Source organism: Phalaenopsis equestris, unplaced genomic scaffold (genome assembly GCF_001263595.1).
Source record: "Phalaenopsis equestris unplaced genomic scaffold, ASM126359v1 Scaffold000885, whole genome shotgun sequence".
Classification (NCBI taxonomy): Eukaryota; Viridiplantae; Streptophyta; class Magnoliopsida; order Asparagales; family Orchidaceae; genus Phalaenopsis; species Phalaenopsis equestris.
Window position 1 is genome coordinate 352,106 of NW_018165325.1, and position 26,441 is coordinate 378,546.

Sequence of the window (26,441 nt, forward strand, 5' to 3'; positions counted from 1 at the left end):
TCGAGCGAGGACGAGCGGTGCAGAGGGTGGCGAGGTCGAGTGAGCCTGGGCGGTCCTCGGTTTGTCTGGGAGAAGGATGCGAGGTTGAGCGGTCAAGAGAGCCTGGAGAAGGATCAAATCGAGAGAGAGAGAGAGGGGAGCCAGTGAGGAATCGAGCAAAACCGCGGAGGAAGAAAGGCGAGCCTTCCATTTAGAATAGGAGCGGGGTGAATTAATCAGCAGCCTTTAGGAGCCGTTACGTGTAGAGCTTTGGCGGGGAATTAAATGGTTTCCTTGAGCAACAACAACATATTTGGAAAAGTTTAATGGGATGATTAAATGATAAATTTGAAATTTAAAGTTTAAAATTCAAAATCATATAAGCTGACTCAATTAGCCTGTGTTCAGCCCGAGTCCAACCCGAATCGAACCCGAGTCGAACCTGGATTGAGCCCGAGCCCATGCACCGTTAATTAAAAAAAATGTGCATCGATTTTCGTGAGTGTCACTTGCACGTGAAACCATAACAATACGGGTATCCCTCCCAGCTAAAGTTGACGTCTCGGATGCATCAGTGTGGCCTGTTTCGCCATCCGGAGTCGTACGGATGAGTTCGCCGACGGGCGAGTCAATTCAAGTCAAAATCGTGAGTGGTGCGATGCGTGCGCAAAAATCAATGTTCGCGACTGCTCAAGTCACAAAAGGTTTACCTAGGGGCTGCTCCTATTAATGTAGGAACTCGACTTGAGTTTCATGTGTCAGTTCTAATCAACTCAGCGAAATGTCGCGGATTCGGGACCGCCCATGCCAGACTCGAAGGAGTGACGAGGTGGTTAGAATTTTCTAAATGGAGTGGGTCTGGTACTAGTCCTCTAAGAGGGTCAAACAAAGAAAACCTAAGCCTAGACCCTAGGCTCTAAGAAGAGAAATAAAGACCTCACCCAAAAATGAGGTCAACAAAATGAACCCCCAATAGGCCAATAGGTGTGGTGTGCGAGACAAGCACACCGTGCGTATTGGTGTTAACCGAAGCAATCAACAAAACCAAATAGTCTGCGTAAGTAGATCTACTTAGAGCAGACCGGATGTCAAACTAGATTTGACAACCAAACTAAAGTTGGGGTTCCCACTCGAGAAATCCCAGCTCAAGAAGGAGAGTTTCCGCTGGGGATTTGTAGGTGTGTTTTTAGATTGTGATCGTGAGTTTGAGATTCCAAATTTGCATGTCGAATTGGTTTGTTTTAGTGTTGTATGGAGACCTGTGGAAATGTGAGAGTAGAGATCTTTGACATTGGGTGTTGGATTTCACAGATATTGTTGTGAACATCGTCGAACTGAGAGCGCAGAGGTTTGTGAAAATTTATGATGTAAGAACTTTTGTGGAAGAAATCAGAATCCATGTACCGACCCCGAAAAATAATAAATGTAGAATTGAAATCCTCGCACCGACTTTGAAATGATTGTGAATGTAGAATCAGAATCCTCGAACTGACTTTGGAGAGCTGTGAATATAAAATCAAAATCTTTGCACCGACCCTAAAATGTAGTGAATGAAGAATCATAATCCTCGAACTGACTCCGGAAGACTGTGAATATAGAATTAGAATCCTTGCACCGATTCTAGAATGATTGTGAATGTAGAATCGAAATCCATGCACCGATCTGAAAATGTAATAAATGAAGAGTCGGAATCGTCGCATCGGCTCCGGAAGACTGTGAATGTAGAATCAGAATCCTTGTCTCGATCCTGAAAGATCGTGAATGAAGGGTCGGAATCGTCGCATCGACTCTGGAAGATTGTGAATGTAGAATCAGAATCCTTGCACCGATCATGAAAGATTGTGAATGAAGGGTTGGAATCATCGCATCGACTCCGGAAGACTGTGAATGTAGAATCGAAATCTTTGTACCGATCCAGAAAGATTGTGAATGTAAAATTGGAATCCTTCCACCGATCCTGAAAAATTGTGAATGTAGAATCGAAATCCTTGCACCGATCCTGAAAGATTGTGAATGTAGAATCATTGTGAATGTGGAATCGAAATCCTTGCACTGATCCAGAAATGTCATGAATGCGAGAAATTTATGGATGGAATGTGAAAAAAATATGTGGAAGGAAACGGAATCCTTGCACCGCTTCTAAAACGTCATGTGTGTAGGAATTAAAATCCTTCCAACGACCCTAAAATGTCATGTGTGTAGGAGTCGAAATCCTTGTATCGACCCTAAAATATCATGTGCGGGAATCGAAATCCTTGCATCGACCCTAAAATATCATGTGCAGAAATCGAAATCCTTGCATCGACCCCAAAATGTAGTGAATATAAAATCAGAATCCATGCACCGATCCTGGAATGTCATGAATGTTGCAAATATGTAGATTTGTGAGAAATATGCAGATTGGTGGGAACAAATCAAAATTTGTGGGTGTTTGTAGAGGAATTTTGTGGTGAGATATGTGGCAATGTATGAAATTTTGTGGGAGTTGGAATCCTTACATCGACTGCAGAATGTCATGTATGTGGGAATCGAAATCCTTGCATCGACCCCGGAATGTCATGTATATGGGAGTCGAAATCATTGCATCGACCCCGGAATGTCATGTGTATGGGAGTCGAAATCCTTGCATCAATCTCGAGATGTCGTGTGTGTCAGAATTGAAATCCTTGCATCGATCCTGAAATGTCGTGAATGTAGAATCGGAATCCATGCACCGATCCTAGAATGTCGATGTGTGGAAATCGAAATCCTTGCATCGACCACGAAATGTCATGTGTATGGGAGTCGAAATCCTTGCATCGACCCCGGAATGTGTGCTCGCAGGGAATTGTTGTATGAATTGTGTGAATGCTGAGTTTTATTGTGTTAATGCTGAGTTTATTGCAAAGTTCATGAGGACTGTGGAAAATCCATATAGAAAGAAATCATATTGAGAAGGAATGTCAGGGGATTCACATCCAACCCAAGAGCTGATCAAAGAAGTGTTTGTGCGGGAAGAGATGTGGTTTCATATCAATAAAACCAGCCAAAACCTCATCCATATGAGACAAACGATTGAGAAGGGTACAGTTCCATGTAGGTAGAACTAACTAAGCCCCCGCATGAGAAAAAGGGGACCCAAAGTTCCTGTGAAAGAAAACTTCGGGTCGAGAGAAGTAACTAACGATAAGTCGAGAGGACTCAACCTGACCAGGTTGAAACTTGGAGATATTCAAAATTTTGATTTTTTTTTATTTAATTTGATGTTGAGTTTATATTTATTTTGTCGTGTTTTGGTGTGATCTTTGTTTATGTTTTGTGAGTTTTCTTTTTCTTGCCTTGTTGGTAGGATTTGGACTCAAAACTAAACAAGTATGACATCGATGCTTTGAAGAACGGGGCCTTATCTTTAAACATCACGATGTGCAACACTTCTTGAGATACCATCCGTTGATCAGACGCGCGTGTAAAAATAACTCATTCTTTAAGGTACAATCAGAATTGTATTCTTTCAAGTACACATAAAGATGTGTTATTTCTAAGGACATCACAGCTCGAGGGACTGTAGCTTGTAGCTCCGTTGTTGTAGTAGATGTCGTTTCTTCGTCACTGATTTGTGTAAAGATTGTCCATGTTGTTTTGAGGAATCGTTGACGTTCTTGAATTGATGTCGAGGAGTTTTCTGGGCACTGAAAGATATGACTTCAAGGTAGAATTTACATTAATTTGCTAATAACATAGTCATTTAATTTAGTTCTTTCTTTCTGGGCCTAAGCATATTTCAAAACTTCTGCTCATGTGATCAAAATATTTTTTATTTCCCAAAGATGTTTCTGAGTCAATTAATAGTTAGCCCAAAGACACGTTATCACTTAACTCTTTTCAGAGTATAACATCAGAAGAATTTTCTTAAGGGAATTTTTCAAGTTTTATTATTTAGGGGAGGATTCAGTCATCAATTTTTGATTATATGTCTACCTCAAGCTTCTTCTCAGGAAGACTTTCATTCTCAGGGAAGACTTTCAAGTAGTCTTTCTTTTTCAATTGCTATACCCACATTTTTTTTTTGTTGAGACTCACTATATCTGGTGTAACACGTTTAATGATTTTGAATGTCTAAGCTCAAATACCAATTTTTTTTTATTTTGTGCCCACCTCAAATCCCTTTTATTTTAGGAAGCATTAAGTAGGCATCTTTCTTTCTATTTAATATATTAGCCGTTTTGGGCAGAAAATTATATTTTTTGGAAATATTAAGAATCTTAGATTAATAATTAAAACGAAAGAATTGAGACTTTATGAAAAATCTTTAAAGCTAATACACATTTGTTAAAGTAAAGAAATATACTATGTTTTTAACTTTAAGAGGAGGATAGTGGAGTTTAAAATCATTAAAGACTATCCAGATATAGTAATTCTCATATGACATATAAAAAAAAGAAAAAATTCAAAATGAACCTAAAAGAAAAAAAACAAAAATAAAAAGGAAAAAAAATATGTGAGGAGAAACTTGAGAAGATACCTAATCAAAAATTAGCTCTACTTGAATTATCTTAAGAAAAGAAACTTAGTTACATTTCTAACTTAGACTTAGAAGTATTAGCATCTTTACTAATAAATTTCTCATGAAATTCTTTTTCTGGTAATTCTTCTAAGTATCTCAAGTATGATAAATTGCAGTTATTTTTGAAATAAATAAAAAATCAGAACTCTTAAACTTAATTGCCAAATGCTAGATATTCTTGTATTTTAGTTCTTGTATTTTAGTTTTTAACCTGAGTTGTTAAAATTTTTTCTAAAAGTTTCACTGTAGCATTTATAAAGCGGAAATTATATAAATTTTTAAGTTAAATTATGTGGTATATAAATTTTTAAGTTAAATTTGCTACCACATGTTATAAATTTTATATAGTATAAGGAGTTACTTAAGGAAAAGTAACGTTTAAGTTTGGGGAAACTGATCCACCTAAAAATAACATGTTTTTAGTGCATGTTTTATAAAATTTTTATATACATTTTTAATGTTATTAAACTTCAAAGAAATGTATTTTGCATGTTTTTTTTTTTTATTTTAGGTACATAGAATGGACATTTAGAGAAAATGAGAGAAAAAATGAGCAAAAATAAAGATTTTTGTGTGGCGCTATAGCACCACCCCTTGGCGCCATAGTGCCACAGACGAGCAAGAAGGGCGTTATAACGCCTCAGACTGGCGTTATAGCGCCAGTAACTACTTTTCTAGAAGATATATCGAATTTGGCCTAATTTTGTAGGAATGTTTGAAGCAACCCTTGGTTATTTTCTATTTTTTATTTAATGAGAAGGATTTGGCAGAATTTAGGGTGCTTTTGGGATCTAAAAACTTCACTCAGGCAGTAATAGTAAATTAGGTTTTTCATATTTTATGCTCAAGTGTGAGAGTGAGTGTGTTTTAGTGTGAAGTAGTTTGGAGATTGCTTGAAGGAAGCTCCAAAAACTCCAGAAGTTCACTTAGGGAGAGACATAAGTATTTTATATTTTTGTTAAAGTTTTTGTTGTAAGACTTCGATTTAAATGCAAATGTTTTGTTTTTGTTTAATCTCCGTGAATTATGAATAGTTTCTTTTCTTTTTTATTGCATATGGACTTAATAATGTGGGCTGAAGAATAATTTAAAGATTTTTTTTACTCTTAAAAATCATGATGGTATTTTCATCGAATCTTCATTTACATTGCAAACTGGCTACTTGTGAGCTTAAAATCCGTTGAGAAACACAATGACCTGAGAGGGCTATGGTTTCACCGAACTAGTGAATATCACACTTCATTTTAGGCAGAGTCATTGTGATCACCTAAGGGGGAGTGCAAATAAATAGGGAGATAAATTTTGATGGACGTAGAATTGGTTAGATCCAAAGTGACAGACTAGAGTCTTATCAATTTGGCTTAAGGTTTAGTTTGGGATTTGGCCATCGTGGTGACATAAGCTAGGGGCATCTAGATGTGAGAGGCTAGATAGCACTGATATGGAGTTGAGATGTTAAGGAATCGACCTTAAAATAGCTAATGTTGTTTGCATGCACCGGAAGGGGGAAAAGAGTAAGGTATGCTTCTATTTGTCATAATACCTCAATTTTATCTTAAATCATTTCAATCTTACATAGATTAAAATTTTTTTGCAGGAAGAAAGATTTTTCATAATATCCAAACTCGTTATATTTTGTTAAGCTGCTACATTTAGTTGTTGTTTTATTTTTATGCTCTTTAGTAGTAATATTTAGTCAGCATATCATTTTAAATATTTTATATTTTTAATTTACAATTTAAATAGAATTTTTGTAAGTTAATTTTAAGAATTGTCGCATTCTTTGTGGGATGGATACTGCGGCTTTTAAGAAAATCATATATTACTTGAAATGATACGTATACTTGCGTAGTACCCCTAGTGTGAAAATCTATTATAAATCATTACATTTGTTCACACTAGCCGCTAGATATAAATTGAGACATATTTTCTGGCAATATCTAGAGATTAAAAATACCCGTAAGTGCGGATTGGGTAAGAAACCCAAGAAAAACGTAACACAACCCACAATCACAACACTAGCCAACACAACATCACAACAAACCACAACACAGCCCAACAATGGCCAACACAACACAACCCACAGCACTGACCAACACAACACGACCCACGGCACTGACTAACACAACACAACCCATAAAGCCTACTCTTCTTCTCAAATTCACAACAAACGGAAACACCAACACCGCCGGCTCTACCACCACCATCCCCAACCCCTCCCGGCCACATCGACATCACCATCCCCAACAACAAATCATCACATCGGCAACACCAATACCACCGCTTCTCAAATTATCCAATGAAAATCAAATTCTCACGCAAAACCATCAAAAAAATCAACAGAAATATCAAAATTCGAAGCATCAGCAGCCATCAAGAGGCTGAGAACAGAATCGAGAAACCAAAATATCTCAAAAAACAATTGCAATTCCACCAAGAAAGGATAGGGAAAGGGGATACTAGAGAAAGAAGAAGTCCATAACTAGAGGTTAGGAAAGAGGAAGCGAGAGATTTGCAGGGAAGGTTAGGACAGACAACGAACGCGAAAACAGAACCGAATCGTGATACCACAGGGCATCGCAGTAAAAAATAATATAAGAAACGTGAACTTGCGGCTCGTGTTTTATTAAAAACGCCTCGTGCCGAGCCATGAGCTCTGCACCCTGAATCAATGCCCCAAACATATATGAATCAATGCCCAAACGCCGCCCCAAACAGGGCCTAAATCTCACAACCAATCCCAAAAGTTTTCCAACTCTTATTTGTGAACAATGTGCTTACCTTGGGTAAGTTTTATATTCCTCTTCATAAGATTTTGCATTCCGTTCTTCATTATTTCAATAATAAACTTGAGTTGGCTTTAAACATCACAAAAACTCAAGTTTATGTTTTATATTAGCACTAATCATAGTAACAATCTAGCTAACATTAACGATCCCCCTACAGGTAAGCTCTATCGTTTATCTGAGACTTCCTCTTTCCCCTTCTATTATTAATGCTTATCTATGCCACACCATTATCTATAAAATAAACTCAAAATAATTTAGTTGGAAAAATTACTTCTTGTCCTAAGTGGGTTGCTTCGAGCTTGTGAAAACTACTATATTAGCTCTAATAAACGGTTGGACCCATACTTTCTCTATTCTCAAGTCTATTCTTCATTAGAACTCATTTATATTTAATATATTTACTCAAACTAATAATGTTCTTGAGAATGAGATTTTATTTCTCGGAACGCCATTTATCTTCCCAAAAACTTAAGTGATTAAGGTAAACCTAATATTCATAAGAACATTGTAACAAGGCCTAAGCTTGATTGATATACTATAACCACAAATGGGCATTGGGCCAATTGGATAAAATAAAAATACCACAATCATCAACCTTTGGATTTATGGCCATAATGTTTGAGATATTTATATACCCATCAATATTATTCATCTGAGGTTACATAAAAAACTATAGCTTATGCTATCAATGATAATGGAGCTGGGAAGATGCTTAGAGCTATATCCTTAATGTATGTTTACTTAATGGAAAAACTCTGTTATCATTTATATCTCTTGTCAATCAAGACAAAGTCCCATAGAAACTTGTATCTTTCTGCTCACAATTTAGTGCTATTCATTCTTTTCTAACATTTGGTAGAAATTTATATTGCCATTCATTATTTTGATTAAAAGAAGTTCAACTATAGGATAAACAATTTGCACGGATGACTTCGTGCAGGAAGATGTTGGATTTTCTCACATATGTCAGAATTCCTTGGCATGCGCTTGAACTGCTCTTCTAACCTAAAATCCATAAAAATTATATTCTTTAAATGTTTTTCTATCATGTCATGTATTTTTTTTATACCTTTTCTAAATGCAATATCACTTCTGCTAATTGCTCATTATCTTCATAGATTCTTTTTTTCATAGCCCTCACCTTTGTCCTCAAAATATTTTCCACAATTTTTTAATAACTAAAAAATATCCATAATACGTGGAGGACAAACGTTGATGCTCTCTTTAGTAAAAGCAATCCTTCTAAATGCAAAAATGGGCACAGTATCAAATCAAAAACTTCAGCTTAGGTTGGTTGCCAGGCCATTGGATCATTGTGGAACCACTTCACAATAGTATGAAGCACTAAGCTCTTATAGTCAAGCTTTGTTGTAGATTTGCAGTTCGTGACAAGAATTATTTTATATTATCTTTTGGATGCTAGTATTATTTTTTTGCTAGCTCATTTATTATTGCCAATCAAGTATTTAGCTGCTCAATTTCTAAAATTTTAGAATAAGTTGTGTGGGATTCTCTTCATCCTTTTTATACTTTCATATATTTTGCAAGTTCATAATGTTTATATTCCTTGTTAGGAACCATTAGCTCTATTTTTTTACTCTAGTTTTTGCTGTGCTCTATTGGCTCTAGTATTGTGCAATCGATCAAATCTGTGAAAATTTTATCAAACCAATTAAACCAAACCAAATAACAAACAAAACTAAACTGACTAAAGAAGATATAGAATCGAACCAAGCTAAACTTAAATATAATTTAGTTTATTCAGTTCAATTTTGCTTAAGCCAAATTTTGAAATCATAATAAAAAATGTGGGCATTCGGTCTATTTATATTGATTGATAGAACAAATTGGTTGATGGATTAAATTTAACCATAATATAATTCGATTTTTCGATTTAACATATTTTTTCAAACTAAACCAATAACTGAAATCCAAATAACCCCTAAATTGGAACAAAAACCTAATTGTGATTTCATCAACTGAACAAAATCAAACAAATATGCCTGGTTAGGTTCAATTTTTCAATTTAAACCAACTAATGCACACCTAATTGACTCAATACATCTACTTGTTTTTACAACATCAATTACATTTGGCATGAAGGAACGTTTTCTCACCAAACGGGTACGGTCAATGGTTCATTGCTTTTAATTGAACTAGAAGTATGCTTACTGGTGGTGGTGGTTTAAGCATGACACAATCTTATGCTTTTGTGGATAACTATAGTTGGTTTTGGTATATAACTACCATCCGTTAAACAATTTCTCTAGTTGGACTGGGTGGCTAGATTAAGAATTTATTATGAGATGTTTATATGATATGAAGCTATTGGCACTGGAAATGCAGTCACGAGATATTGAGTTTTGGCATATGCTCTTGATTATTCTAATACTCTTTAAGTATCCCTTTCAATCGTTAATATTGATCTATGCTCCTCTAATTTGATCCCTGCACTCTACTTTTCATCTATTTATGACTTCAGGTAATTTGGTAGCTTAGCTCTCCATCTCATTCACACTTTCTATTTGAGGTGAAATGGTAGCTTGATGTTCATGATTAGGCTTGTCTCATTATCCAACCATTCTTATATATTAGTTTTGTGTGTTTTGCCATGAATTACTATGATGATAAATCTCCCTTAAATAGTAACCTCCCAATCCACCAACTCACTCTTAATTTGACAGGTATTGTTGTCATATCATAAACCTGATTATTGTTATGAGTGGTGTTTGATTGTATCGTTGTCATGACTTTGTTGATTTCTTCATTTAATTTGATTTTTATATAATCTTTGACTCAAACGAGAATTTTTCAAGGCTTAGATTGTTTTTTTTTTTTTTTTGAAACAATAGGGTTAGGGTTCCTAGGTATATTGTTATGCAATTAAACAAGATGAGTTTGTCTCAGGACACGTCGTGCATTCTCTATTTTTCTTAGCTTCTATGATTTTGGGAATTGACCTCCATTTTTTCCAACAAAAAAGTGTTAAAGCCATGATAATCTATTCATCTTTTATGTTTAATCACCTGCTAAGAAATTCAATAGTATCTAATTCATTAGCATTTAAAGTTTTGTTTAGTAGATCAAAAAATTTAATAGTTATTAAGGGTCAACCATACAAAAGCAATCATCGTTACTAAGAGAACATAGACATCAAGTATTGAGGAATGACTCTAAAATCTTCAACCTTAAGTATGTGGTATCTACTTTCAAGTAAAAGAAAAGTTTTCAAAATTGCCCTTTTTTAAGAAATAAATAATTTCTTAGTTAAATACCTCCATATCATTCATCCATGAAGCCCCAAAGAACAACTGGTGAAAAGTTTGAGACAAAAAGGTGATTAAGAAAGTGGATTATTCACATAGTGACTATATGTGCCTTAATAACTTAAAAATATATGCTACAGTGAAAGAAGAAGTTTGGCTAAAATTACATAGTGAAAAAAGAACTGTGGCTAAAATTACTCACTTACTTCAGCAAATTAAGACTTAATGGTAGGTTCCAAAAAATTTCTTAAGAATTTTCTAGGATATTGATGACCCATATTTAGTTATTAGTTGTTAAATCATTTCATTTGAATCTTAGAAAGAAATTACTAGCAAAAAATTTCTTGGAAGATAATTTAAGTTCCATGCTTCAAGAAGAGAAAGGAGAAGTAACTGGAGAAGAAGTTAAGAAAGAAAAGCAGGATTCCAATCACCACTCTTCATCTTGAAGTGGGTTCCTACTAGAGAGACAACGAAGGAGAGGGTTAAGTGAATGGGACCATCAAAAGTCACCCGGTAATACACCTCATCTTGGAATTTTTTTTGCTAGAAAAGAAAAAGTTGAAGATAAGCAGAGGAGAGGGAGGGAGAGAAGGAGAAAGAGAGAATGGGAGAGAGAGAGGAGGGTGTTCAAATCCTTGCCATAGCTTGTTCTATATGGCTTAGATGCCTTTAAAAAAGAATGAATTTTTGTTTACTCCATCAAAAAATATGGTTATTTTTTTCAATTCATCCAAAAAATATAAATTAATGATAAGGCATCCCAGAAAAGGTCGAGATGAATTGAGGGGATCCGATAAAAGATTATCAAAACATTAGGCATGTGATATGGTCCACCATCCTTTGAACATATGCATACCCTTAATTCATATTTTACGTTCATATATACTTTTATTTGAACCAATGGATCTCAATCGATAAATTAGTAACAGCTTACTTAAAATTCCATCCACCTAGGCATCATCCGAGAAGCCACTCTTTAACCTTACTTGTCTCCCATCTCCTCTAGAACAAACCCCATCCTTTTATCACATGGCTTACCATAACCAGCAGTTAGCACTCTTCCATATTCCAAAGCTACAATTATAATTACAACTGAAATCCAAATTATAAGAGACAAAAATACAATCTTTAGTCAATCTCTATACCTCTAATTCACGGATATTGATGCCATCCACTACATCGTGGGTGATTCAAGCCTCCATTTCATTGATGAAGAGTATCGTCCTCTGTCAAATCTCATTGTCATTCAATGATCTTCTCTACTCCTTCCACCAAACAAGTTTTGATCATAAGCAAAGGAGAGGAAGGGAGGGAAGGAGGACTCGCGAGAGAGAGAGAGAGAGAGAGAGAGAAAGAGAGAGAGAGAGAGAGAGAGAGAGAGGGTGGTATCCCAATCCTTGCCATAGCTTGCTCTATTTGGCTTAGATGCCTTTGAAAATGAATGCATTTTCTTTTACTCCAACAAAAAATAGGGTTATTTTTGTCAATTCATCCAAAATATAGACATTAATGACAATTTGATTTGAGATCAGATAAAAGAATCTCAAAACATTAGGCATGTGATTTGGTCCCCATCATTTGAGCATATGCATACCCTTAATTCATATTTTACGTTCATATATGCTTTTATTTTAACCAATGGAGCTCAATCGATAAATTAATAACAGCTTGCTTAAAATTCCATCCACCTTGACATCATCTGAGAAGCCACTCTTTAAGCTTACTTGTCTCCCATATCCTCTAGAGCAAACCCCATCCTTTGATCCCATGGCTTACCATAACCAGCAGTTAGCACTCTTCTTCCATACTCCAAAGCTACAATTATAATCACAACTGAAATCCAAATTATAAGAGACAAAAATACAACCTGTAGTCAATCTCTATACCTTCTAATTCTCGGATAATGATGCCATCCACGACATTGTGAATGATTCAGGCCTCCATTTCATTGATGTGGAGCATCATCATCCATCAAATCTCATTGTCATTCAATGATCATCTCTACTCCTTCCACCAAACAAGTTTTGATGATCAACATCGTCCTTCTCCACAATATGAAATCTGCCCAACAACAACCCCCACCCCTCGTGTCCTACCTTTTATCCATAGCCAATAATAATGGTAAATCCAAATTGAAAACTTTAACCAACTAGTAATTCAAAAATGAGCGTACCACAATATTATACAAGGAATAATCTAAGTTGAAGTAGGCATAATAAGATTTAGGTTAGAGTGAAACAGACCCAATACATTTCATTGATAGAGAAATATGATAATAGATGCATGAGTGCAAAGACTATGTTCGATAAAGTAGCATCATGTTGCACAAACAAGATAACCTAAATGGCAATACTATGCATGACGAATCCACGCAATGACTGCCACAACAATAAGCAACTTAAAATACTAACACGGCCATCCAAGGAAAGCAGAACATACATTTTAAATAGAAAAATGATGAACCAAAAGTTAAGATGTGCTTGCTTTAAGAAGTTTTTATTTATAGTGCAATCACTCGATTTAAATACAATCAACATTTAATAATTCCACCATAAAAAATCCCAATACGAATAATGGTTGCATGTTAAAATTCCACCATAAAAAGTCCCACAAGCCAAATCCAATCAAGATAATCTTCAAAATCATTCTAGTCCTTACCCATCAATGCACATGAGAGACAACATAAAAATATTTAAATTTAGATTAGGCAATCCTTCAATGCACATAAGATACAACATAAAAATATTTTAACTTTAGATTAGGCAAAAAGTATAAATTCATTGATTATTAATGATCAAGATTGATATATGGCCAAGTTACACTTTTATCATAAGCTTTGTATGAAAATAATAAGCAATCCACTAACCGGGAGAAATAAAAATAAAAATAAATAAATAAATTCCATTAAAAAAATATAATAAGTATGAAAAATCTTACAAACATACCTTCCATATTGGTTTTGGATCTCTAGCCCTAGTTGTTCGAAGCATTTCATATAATAGCCCTGCAACCATACAGTAAACAAATGTGACTAACAAACAAAAAATATATTAATAAGCATAGGCAACCAAAGCATCTTGTGCAAAATTTTGTAGGACATTTAGAAGCATGATACAGCTTTAGAGATATTCATTAGGCCACTCAATGGGTGGGGCCAATACAAAATCATAAAATTTAAAGAAAATTGATCAAACTTTTGGTAGTTCATGCACCAACCAAAAGCACAACTTAACATTAATCCTAAACAAAGTTTACCATACTTGTATGCATATGAGTTTATTTTACTTCTTCAAAAGAAGAACAAAGTTAACCACTTTAAGATGCTTGCAATTGATAGGCCAATTGATGAATCCAATCATTACTGACCATGTAGCGGTGAATGCAATAGTATTGACCATGAATGTATTCATATTGCTTCCAACTAGGAACAGCTACATCTATAAAAGTACCTAACCATGGATTTTCCTCTCCCTTATTTGGTAAACCTTCAACTAAAATAAGTTGTTTCCCTCTGAATGTGGCTAATTCAAGATAAGCCACCTACTAGCATCCTATTTGCATTACCACTCCAATAAAAATTCAAATCATAATTTATTAGCTACATTAAAAATTAAAGCATCATATCAATCAAATAACTATTTTTTGTCAAAAAATCAGTATCCATAAATCATAAAAAAGAAGAGCAAATGATGAGTTAAGAGTCAAGTTCTCAATAACAAAAAAGTTAGGCATACCAGGTTCAAGCTTACAATACCCTCAATCATCCATTTCCACCAATAATCAATTAGCAAGGGAACAAAAAACTTCTATCACATTATTGAGTATATTGTGAGTAAGAAAGTCAAACCATTGTATTTTCAGTAGCGTGTATGAGAACTTGAAAAGGCATGCATAGGGTTGATATGAAAACCCACCGAAATGGTGAAAACCTGTCATATTTTCATTCCCATTATCCTTTACATATGAACCTATCCCTCAGGCAATTTCCACTATACAATTCTCGCAGTTGTTTCAAAGGAAAAGCAATAAACGCTAAACAACTAAATAAAAAGGCATAAAGCACCAGCAGATGCAAGGAATAAGGAGGGGTAGATGAGTGACTCGTGATTTTAAGATGAATATAATGTCAACAACAAATTTATTTAAAGCACAAATATGACCATAATTTGTGAATAGTAAGTGTTATGGCTTATCATACAATTAGGCGTGCCCAAGCACCATTGCAAGACATAAGCGACCAAGATAGCACCTCCCATTTGCACTTTTAAGCATCCTACAGCGCATAGAACAACATAAGAATAGGGTTTCCTATTTTTCTTGGTTAAACACACGTGAGGAGGAAGAAACTATTTTCTTAAAGAAGATTCCAAATTACAATATGGAGCAATGAAAAAAATGAATTAAGAGGAAACTATTCTTGTTTATAATGAAAGTGATTTTAAGGATAAGTATTTTAATTTTTCAATTTGAATATGGAACTTTAAGTAAATTAGTAATTATGTTTGGAATATAATTATTCCCTCGAGAAAAGTTATGACCATCCATGTTTATGTAAGTATAAGCTTGAATGCATTATATTTTGTTCCAATATTATGTATGGCTACTACATGTTAGTTTCATTGGTCAGTCTTTTTTTTTTTTTTACATGATGGCTTATTTTCAATAAATTCTAGTTTCTCCCTCTTTAACAAATGCAAATAAAAGTCAAACGATCTTATTTCTACTTAAGAGTTCCTATTTTCTTATTAAATTATTCATAAATTCATGATTGATTATGCTTTCTTCAATTTATAAATAATGTACGAATATTTATGTGTCATAGATTTGGCAGTATGACACACTTGCGCTATAGTTTGTTATTTCTATTATTAAAATAAATAGGATCATACTTAGTACCCTTTATCTTTTTGACACAAAAGGTGCATTATGAACAAAAATATAGCTTTAATGCATGATGACTTCTGTGAAATTTTATAATTGTTCACCAAAAGAAACTAGAAAATTTTCAAATATCACATACAAAACATTTTAATATAACTTTCTAGACAACATATGGACAACAATTCTAGTAAATTCTCCTTTAGAATAAAAGTTTCAAAAAGATTGCATTGGCATAGAATTTCCAAACAAAGTTTTTTTATAACAATGGTACAACATGACTTTTCAGAATGAAAATTAAAGTTTTTTTGTATAATCAATAAATAATTTATTTATATGAAGTTGCATCAATAATTAAATCCAACTAAGTTCAATCAAAAAACTCATTGACAATTCAAACATTTGATCAAAACCCAAGTGGATCAATCTTTTTTTATTTTTTTCTCTTCTTTTTCCGCTTACAGACTCCATTTCTCTAACACTGTCATTGTCGGTCCCAAGTCCGGATGTGAAAAGTGGGAGATTGCATTAAGTAGTCGAGAGCCAGCGTAAAACTTGTCGAAAAATATCAATGACATGAATTCTTTAGATCTTGTGTAAGTGTTAGGGCGTTCCTTGGAAGTGACGGGTTGTATAGCCTGAATACAGTGAAAAGTGTGCAATGGTTGCTACACCGGCGATCGAGTGTAGTGTCAAATAAACAAGGGTTTCCACATTACGAACGGATGCGGATAAAGAAGTTAGTACATAAAACTAATGAAATTAATATTATGATAGGATCTTGAAATTTAAATACTCTCAATGGTAAATGAATGTAATCAATTGATATTATGATTCATAGAAAGATTTAACATCTTATGTATTCAAGAAACTAAATGGGTTGGAGAAAAGGCTAAGCAGATTGATAACTTAGGTTTTAAACTTTGTTATTCTGGTAAGAGACGCACTAGAAATGGTGTAGGTGTAATTATAGATACGAGTTTGAAAGATAATGTTGTAAAAATTATTAGAGTAAGAGATAGAATTATAGCCCTTAAGATTATTATTGATACTAAAATTTTTAATATTATAAGTGTCTATGCTTCTCAAGTAGGTTTAGATATAGGGTCTAAAAATAAATTCTGAAATGATTTGGAAGACTTAATACAAATTATATCCCTTGAAGAAAGATTTTTTATTGGAGGAGATTTAAATGGACATGTCGGTAGATTGGTAGAAGATTTTAGTGCTCATCACACAGAGGCATTCCCAACCGTGTTTTCTGATGTGTCTGAAGAGGAACAAAGTCAGCATTGACTGGATGTACCAAATGGAGTTTTTGATTGGAAACCAACTGCACTATTATGTGCGGTGTGATGTGATACCCATAGATATCTGCCACCTTTTGTCAGAGAGATTGTGACAATTTCACTGTAGGACTCAGCACGACAGATTCAAAAATAACTACTACTTCACCGAGGAGGGGAAACATATCATTATTCTCAATTCTGCATAACTCGAGATCATGGGTGCCCTAGCCAGCATAGTTGCGTCGGTGGGACCGATTTTGGTGATTGCAGTCACGCATAGGACTGAGAAACCAATTCCCTACATAGAACAGTCACGCATAGAACATTTTAGTACATCGAGATTGAAAGGTTACTGCCATGGCCACTCCTATTTGACAGTGAGCTCCCAATTCATATCAGGTTAAGACAACTAAGTTACTTTAGAAGTATTCAGCGACATATGCATGACACACAGACCCAATTTTGTTCAACAGTGAGCTCCCAGAAGATTGTGTCATATGGATGTTTGCTCGTAAGTGGGAAAAATCCTCAGGTGCTTGAGGGGACGATGCAGTCACCGATGGGATTCAGGTGCTTCTCGAACCATAGTAGAAGATTTGTCGGTACCGGGAGATTACAAAAACTTTGTCACTGTCAACGAGCAGTCGGAAGCTTCGACGAATGAAGTCGAAGCTCCCCAACCCTAGGAGACTGACGTAGGGCTTGACTGAGTCGGCAACTGATCTAACTAGAAAGTTAGACTAATTCAGGGAGGGAGGCAAGGGAGTCGACTGACCCATTTGTTTGGGTTAGGGTTGTCACACAACCGCTCCTAGTTATCTACTACTATGTATTTGTTATTTCCATTATTTAGGGCTAGTTTTTAAACTTTTGAGATTTTTGTACAGCTTGTCGTCAACGACTGTTTTCTTGTCTAGGATTGTATCCAAAGATGATAAAACACCCTAGTTGTAACTCGTTTGAGGTAGTGATCATCTCTAAGGATTCGAGAGGTGCTCTAGCTTTAACTCGCTCCCGCGGGGATAGTTATCATTTCCTAACCCCCTCCGTTATCTTTCCAGTCATCCTCCTTGTTGATGCCTGCCTTTCCTCCACCATATACTTACGCACCTCCCCTCCCTCTCCCTACTTAATGCCATAACCTCCAATCCTCCCAACTGTTGCCGCAACCCTCTCCAATCCTCCCAACTATTGTCGCCAACCCTCCAATCAACCCACATGTTGTCATCAACTCCTCAATCTCCCAACCAGCGACCGCCAGCCTTCAGCCTTCAACCTTCCGTCCTGCCTTTCGACAACTGCCAAACCCCCACATCCACCCCCTACCTTAACAACAACCCTCTCATCAGATCACAAGGTGTCTTTTATGTTTGTAATCGCTTATTCCCTGTTTTAAAAAGTCTTCGTTGTAACCTAATGAATTTCAATAAGAATATTTGCATTTCCATTGTGATTTTGGTTAACTCCGGCATCAAGCACCAAACAAGAAAAGCAAGACAATTGATTAGGTTTAAGATTCCTTATATTTTTGTTAGGGTTCCTTTCAGACCGCCACATAAAATACTGGCATTGGTAGGTCCAAAAAGATTACAAAATCCTTGATTGTTGATCTATTTGCCTCCTACTCAATCTCTCTATCCAACTTTAACCTTCTGGAAGAACATGGTCAATGGACTCGGTTGGAGTAAAGCAACAAAATCAACCTTTCTTAACATTATGTTTATATATATATATAATATATATATAAACATAACTAACCAACTCACATGTTCGACAGCTTGGCAAACCTAAAAGGAAAAAAAATGAATCATATATTTCACCTCTCTATTAAAGACAATATGATAGGACATTCATTCCGCACTTTCAATTTGACCGAATGAGCATAATGGGACCTTTCGTCCACACTTGAAAAACTTGACAAACAATTCCATGGAACATGGGATTCCATTTAATTCAATAAAGTGGGGTACACAAAGGATAATGGCAATGAAATTGAGAACGAGCAGTGCAATCATAAGTGGCAAACGAATGAGAAAATTAACATAGACAATAGAAAAGATAATGGGTCAAGCTAGCCTTGAAGTGGCCTAAGTAAAAAAATTTTACAAAAAAACCTCACGCTAATCAATGTGAAAAGTCCAAAACAGCAAAGATCTTACAAGAATAACTAGAGTTGGACCGAACCACATGACAAAACCATTATAAACCTAAGAACCTTCAAAAACGAACTCAAGCTACCTACAAATAGTATGATATGAGCCAAATACTCACCTCGATGGCCTTGATCCATTAAAATGATGCTAATGGGAATGAAAAAAAAACTCCATGATACACATAAGTAATGATTCTTCAAAAATCAGACAGTTTTTAAGAGAATTCCCTAATAAAAAATGAGTTCTTCAGGTAACTCAAAAATAATCAAGACTAATTAGTTTGGAAGAACCAATGATTTGTAAAAAGGCTTGTTTATATCTAATTTAGGACTGAAAGCCCTACCACATAGGCATGTACATTTATATAAACTCAAACATCTAATTGTTGAGCGGGGGTGTTTCTGGGGTGGAAATGATTTTCCCATTAAAAGAATATATATACTTATTTCATGGATTGGATGAATTATATAAAAAAGGAAATGATATTACTCCACTAAGATCGCTAGTTGATTTCATCCACAAAGTATTTCAATCATCAAGCTCTTCCTCTTAAAAATAAATGTTTATTAATAGTGCTCGACCCCATTACAATAAGCATCTTTTACAATGATTATATTGGCAGGTAGTTAAGAAATAATAAGATGGAAGATTATTAATTTTTTTGGTATTAGATCCTATTTTCAAGATGCAAGTAGTTTAATTGGAGTATATAAATAAACTCATTGTTGTATTTGGTTTTTAATATCATTTAAATGTCAAATTGGAATAAAGATTAATATGCCTCTCTCTCTCTCTCTCTCATGCTCTGTCTCTTCCAAGATAGTAGTAGACCGCCATATTCCTTTCGAGATTTAACCAGAATCTCTCTCTCTCTCTCATTCGCATGAGTAGTCATTCGCATGAGTAGAGGGGGCCTTAGGTGTTCATTCATATAGAAATGGAAGAGCAAGAAATAAAATGAAGAAGATAAACAAGGAAAGAAAAAAGAAAATCCTAGAAGAAGAACGCAAGTCATCATCCACATAAAGGCTCCACTTTAATTTGTCCCTCTAAACAAGTTTCAACTATCTCTCTTTGAATCTCCTTCAAAAATCCACCAAATCACTCCAAAATCCACCAAACCAGTCCACAAATCTTACTATCCTCGTCTTGGTGAACCTTCAAAAGCTCTCTAACCTTAAATTAAAGTTTGAAAGGTCTCATCTACTATAGTCTGTAACTAAAATGCATGCCTATTTAAGAATGATTCCGCATAAAATCCAAAACATTATATAGTTTAAGTTAAATCCACATTATCATCCAAGATTGAGAGAACATTGTCATTGACCCCAATAAATTTTGGAATCACATGTATTTGTACACTTTCTTCCTATCATTGTGATCCACTGTGATCGTTAACCTGGTCCCACTATTTGGGATTAGCATTGTGAATCATTGAATCCATATTCTGCATTCATTTGTACTAGTGTTGCACAAGGTGTTTTTCTCTTTTGCATAATTTCAATTCATATTTTGTTTTCCTTCATAATTATTTCACATTAATTTATCCAACTATCTTGTTAGTGCATCTTCTATTCTCCATTTTATACACCTAGATCACGTAAATCGATTTTCAGTACCTCATATTCAAAGTACAATACTCCCATCAAGCTTATGTTATAAACATTTATCAACCTATGGATGCCAACAACCATCCTATCAATTGTGCTCCAAAAAGCTATCAAACATATTTAGTTGTGCGTGGTTTACCAGATGGAATACGGAATTTACCATAAGAATTTTTTCTTTTGAAAAAAAAAAAGTCTGGGCTCAATAGTTTGACTACCACAGTTCTTTCTAAGAAGAACTTGCTTTTGTTCATCCCGTCTAAGGCAGCTAATCAGCGACTCCATTGTGCAGCCTACTCATAGTTTTGATTTTGATGTGTGCACGTTGATCCTAAACAAGCTCTTTGATTCAGGCTAGACCAATCAAGCTCTTTGATTCAGGCTCCACTGCATGAGTTACCAGAAAAGATTATTTCGTCATTTTAAGGAAAACTTTGACGAAATAATTTTGAGTTACCAGTAGTCAGGTTCTAAAACTTCCTAATTTCTACTTACTATTGTTCTTCCAACACCTTATCTCTCATTTCAAGGAATACCTATACTATGTTGTCTACATGGTGCATATATTTTCCCAGCTAAATCGAACTGGATTAGTTTGGCAAACACGGCGAGCGATTCCTCCAAAATCAAACTGGCTGTACTCTCCCCAAACCCCCTAAAATATACTCGTCAATGAAAATACCTTTTTAATACTTTATTCTCCATCACTGAAATTATTATGTTTCCTTCATCCACTTTCTTGCCTTGTGATTTTTCGCATTACTCGGATTACCCACTCCAAGAGGAATCTAATTCGCTCGTCCAATGGAAGAAGAAAGAAAATATTTCAAGAGCGAAAACTTACGCTCTCTTGTGATCTGTCGGAAGTTCTTGTAATCCCCACTGGACGACGATTCAGAATCCGACATGGACATTATTGATGATTCCGTGTGACCTCAGCAAGTTCGAAGGTGGGGATCGTCTCAACCTACTCGGAATCAGCCGGTGATTGGATCGGATCTCCGGACTCTCGACAGCTCCTGGGGAGATAATAGCTGGTAAAGGAGAGCTAAATGAAGGGAAGGAGAGGACGCTACCCTCACCCCCCACGAAACAAGGGCACCGCGAACAGCGAGCGAGGTGGCAGATGACCGTTGTTGGTATATTCCGGCGAGGATTGACCGGAGAGAAGAATTTCTCCGGAAACGGTGGGCGGGTAAACCACTCGCAAAGCTTTACCGGAAGAAGGACAAGATAGATTAGCGCCGAGCGGAAACTTGGAACTCGAGTTGAATTTAGAGGAACTGATTAGAAAATGGATTTCTAAGGTTAAACTGTACGATAACTATGCAGGTTTGATTTTTGTAGGAAAAATTTAAAGATTTTTTATAAAAATATATTATGAGTTGATGCACTTGAGAATATTGGCACGCCCTTGTAATTGATTAAATCCATCATAAAGTGTGAGAAAACTAAGATGACCCTAAAAGTACGTTGCTCGAACACCTTCCAGCCGGCTGAAGAATTCATGGTCAACTAAAAGATTTTCACCACCAAACAACCATCAGACCACCGAATCAGCAGATCATTAATACCTTGCTTCGAACAGTTATGAATACAAAAATAGTACCAATGATGATATGAATATTAAAGAATCAGAGAGCCAATTACAAATATATAAATGTATAAGAATACATTATTTACATTTTTAACGCATCTATTTAAACTAAGACAACTATGTGACTTATCAGACGCATCATGTACTCTATAAATTTATAGATTATTTCTTCAAGATGAAACATTGAAACGGTTCAGAGAAAACTTATGTTATTATGTTATCTTTTTTTTTTTTTTCTCTTTTTCTCGGGCACTACTCCTTTAGTAAGATCTTATCCTGAGTATTCAATTATTGAGAGCAGGCAGCAAAGAAAGTCATAATTTTTTAAAATTAAATAACTCTCTTTTTCTCGGGCACTACTCCTTTAGTAAAATCTTATCCTGAGTATTCAATTATTGAGAGCAGCCAGCAAAGAAAGTCATAATTTTTTAAAATTAAATAAGCATTCAATTAATTTAAAATCACAGTAACTAGTTTTCTAACCTCCTAAAATCTATGGTTTTTAAGTATTTAAGGTGTGAAATGTAATATAAATATTTAATTAGTGTTAAGAAGAAAAAAAACGGAGTCAGCTTTTAGCTTATTCCGAGAATACCGCAAAATGTTTTTTCTCTCCCGCAGTATCTTTTCGGCGAAAGCGAGCGAAAAACAGAAAGATGGAGCGTGTTCTCCTTCGCGCGGGCTCGGAGACTGCTTCGTCTCCTGCTTCCTCTCCCTTCGATCTAGGGATCTCCTTCGACCGAAAGCAAGCAGGTATTCTCCCGATTTTCCTTCTCGTTCCGCTGCTTCGGCTGGCCTTGCCCTGCCGATTAAATTTTATATTCTGAATTACTATGTAGGAATCTCTTGCATTAAGCACTATCTTCTGTATTACATTGCTTCTAACAGTTTGCTTAAAATCCCATTACCACCATTGAAACAACCCTTCTGATAAAAGATTGATTTCAATGCTCACTTTTCCCCTTCTTTTGTAACACAAAATACTGATTAAATAATCTCATTCAACTCATTTTCTTTATTCATTTCACTTCCGTTCTTTTATTCCTAACTTTGTTCGTCCATTAAACCGTATTGTCACAAACTCTTTTATTTAGCGGCCTGAAATTAATATCTCTTGGCTGATAGATCGCGTAAAAATATGGGTGCTTATTGATTCAACTGACCCGATGGTTAGGATAATATATGGTGATTTCATGACATGACCATTTCATTCTTATAGTAATAATGCTTCATCTATGACACTAATCTGAATGAAGTAGATGATTTCCAAATTCATCATAATATGATTTTTTTTTTCATAAGAAGTATTTATTAGATTTATCTCAAAAAAAAAATTGATGAGGATATCCAGAAATAAATATAAAAAAGCTCTTATTGATGCATCATTCTTTATATACAGAAGCAAATTAAATTAATACAAGATTTCCAAAAAGATGGATTAAAAAGCGAGGAAGTAAGCAGATCAGCCGAAGCCTTCGTCTTCGTGGAAGCCGAAGGACGAAACAGAGGAGCGGCGGCTGCGGGAGAGGGAGGAGGAGGAGAGGCTGCGGCTGAGCTGTCGAGCGTAGCGGACGACGGCTCGAGCCCAACGGCGAATCTCTCTCTTGAACCCAACCGGGTCCAGCTCGCGCAGTGGCCGGGTCTATCTTCACATCCAGCCCAGTGTGAGTCAGGCAACCATCGTGCTTCGCCTTCTTCTTCTCCTCTGTTTCCTCTACTCCGTCTTCTTCCTCCCGCTCCCGCAAGCGATATAATGTTTTATGATCGTCTCTCCCTTCCATTCTTCTCTCTCTTTTTCGGCGACTCGATAATTTTTATGGTACACTTCTTTTGTTTCATCATTTTATGGTAAGATAAGAGGACGCGGGAAAGCAAGAAAGGGAATTCCCGCACGCTTGGTGCTTGTGGAATTTCCGCAAACAGAAAAATTGGTTTTTTCGGAGAACCTGATGTCTGAATTAAAAAATTATATTAATTTAATATTTAATACTTCTCAAATTAACTCGAACATGTTTAAATGGTATACTCTTTTTCCTTTCACTTTTTCTGACTAACAAGTTTTTTCCATTGGATTTGGGTTAAATTTGCATCATTCGAGGTTTTTGGTATTCTATGGCAGAGTCAAGGGATTGGCCTTTTGATTTGGCCAGTTTTAACGAGCACGTGTAATTTAGGAAACATGACGTAGATTTGATCGGTCGAAAATTAAAAGAGAAATTTACATAATTACCACGCAATTGTTGTCTTTACACATATAACACTTACAAGTTGTATATTTACATCATTAATATTCTGGCGTTTAAAACTTGTGCATGGGAAAGTGTATTTCACTTTTTAGGAGCTAGTAGTCATCGTGATATTTTTGATACAATGTCAAAAATTTGAGTTGTATATGTGTGAAAATATGTAAGTTTTGGTGCTAGATATGTAAATATATAAGAATTGTGCGGTATATTTGTAAATGCCCTAAATTAAAAAAAAATAGAAAATAACAAAATAATTAAAATGTGTTTCAAAACTTTTAAAGTCATTTATATAAATAATCGAGCCAGTGGGTCACGGTTTGAATGTGATTTTTGGCATACATGAAATGGAAGCAAAATTATTTTAAGATATCCTAATCAATTTATCTTGTGGAGTTCAAAACTAGTAGTCATACATCATCAATAAATTTCTTCTTTCTACAGAAATCATTGCAGAATATTTTTTTAGTAAAAAGCATTCAAACTCAAATTAAAAATTATCAAAAACTCCAATTTCAGCAAGCTTGCCGTCAAACAAACCTGCAAGACAAAGAGGACCTAATGATGCCAAAATTGGTCTAATTCGAGTCAATTCAAACCCGAATCAAGTCATTAAGCTACTTTTGTAAGCATTCCATGTCTAATTAGAAGATTTAAATGGATTTCAAATTTGAGAAGTTTATAGCCTAATCTAATGTCTCGACAAGGCAAATCCAACGAGCTCAAGATTACTCAAATTTGACATCTCTAAGGCACCTAAATGTCCATTGAATGCTGTCAGATAGAGGGAATCTTTGGGTCGTCTAATGGAGTGGTGTATATTTCTTTCTTATTTATAGGGATGTCTTTCCCATACTCTATAAATAGAGCTTTATCTTCTCTTGAAATGAGGTGTTGACCTTCAATCAAAGGAAGACGAGATCTTAGAGGAGAAAAAGTTGAACTCCAATATTCTACACCGAAGGTTCTGTGAATGTTGCTCGCTCATACAGTCGTCAACCAATGTAGACCACCGCTCGCAAGTCGTCTTCGACCACCATGGATTGTCGTCTGCTCATGAAGAAATATTTTACGGAGTTCCAACGTGTTTTGCAAAACAACAGTGTATTTTGTGGAACAACGATACGCTGTGCACCAACACACCTCGAAGACAGTTTACTGGAGTTCCAATAATTGTTTCCAACTGCAGTCACTCTCGACCATTGTGTAAAAAATATTATGCCGTGAAGAATTAGGTAGTCCTTTCCCACATGTGGGAGAAGGACTAGTGTATATAATCACCAACTCATAATGGATTGGCATGAATGGGCTAGGCTTTGTGGGTTTTTTTTTTTGAGTTTTTCACATAAAAATTTTTTGTGTCTCTACTACATGTTACTTTTATTGTTTTAGTGTCTGTTGGATTCTCGTGCAATATTAAGACGATAATTCATTACTCTACCTTGTGAATTTTGTAGCACTCATCAATTAGATTTATGTAAAAATTTGTATAAAATTTTAATCCCTTTAAAATCACAGTGATTATTATTTGATTAGAATGCTCTTTTTTAAACTTTTTTATATAAATAAGCAACCCACTTTTTCTTAATGATTCTAATTGTTTTTTTTAAGTTTGTAACCTTATGTTCTTATTGATTAGAATGTTCTTTTTTTGAATTCTCATATTGTGTTTTTTTTTTTTTTCTTTTCTAACCATATGTCTTACATAATATTAATAAAAATGTACATAAATTTTCACTTCTGTAAAACATAAATTTAAGTGCATCTAATTCTATGAGCATATTGTATTCTTATTGGACCTAGAAAATTAAATTTGGTTTGAGTCAATTATGCAAAAATATATAATTATTTTATAAAATACAACTTTTTATTTGCCTGTTTTGATCCACAGCAAAAAATAAATATACTTATATATTGGATAGTCAATGGATTTAATTCCCGAATAAAATATGAGAATCTATGGAATTTTGATATTAATTTATGGTTTACTATATTCATGGCTTAGAGGTCAAGGCACGGCACCAACTGTCTATGTACCAAATCAAATGAATAAACTTGTCTTAACAGTCAAAGCTTCCATTGCTTCAAATTAGT

General features: G+C 35.0%; 2 protein-coding genes across 3 annotated transcripts in view; one reads left to right on the forward strand and one right to left on the reverse strand.

Moving 5' to 3' along the window:
- The window catches only part of LOC110032199 (SNARE-interacting protein KEULE-like), a 93,958-nt gene extending 72,132 nt beyond the window's left edge, over positions 1-21,826 (reverse strand). Inside the window, exons 1-2 of one of the 2 annotated variants that reach the window (XR_002294828.1) lie at positions 21,352-21,826; positions 13,526-13,584 (exon numbers count right to left, since the gene is read on the reverse strand). Coding sequence is in view for 1 of the 2 variants with exons in the window: in XM_020735749.1 (XP_020591408.1) it covers positions 13,526-13,584; positions 21,352-21,421 (129 nt within the window). In the remaining variant the exon portion in view is untranslated. The remainder of the gene's footprint in view (positions 1-13,525; positions 13,585-21,351) is intronic. The other variant, XM_020735749.1, reaches the window with a different exon arrangement.
- An 899-nt stretch (positions 21,827-22,725) lies between these two features.
- Positions 22,726-25,750, forward strand: LOC110032204. Its single transcript, XM_020735755.1, has 2 exons — positions 22,726-22,857; positions 25,239-25,750. The coding sequence occupies exons 1-2, from the start codon at positions 22,761-22,763 to the stop codon at positions 25,580-25,582; spliced, it is 441 nt and encodes a 146-aa protein (XP_020591414.1). The 5' UTR covers positions 22,726-22,760; the 3' UTR covers positions 25,583-25,750.
- Positions 25,751-26,441: the final 691 nt, after the last annotated feature.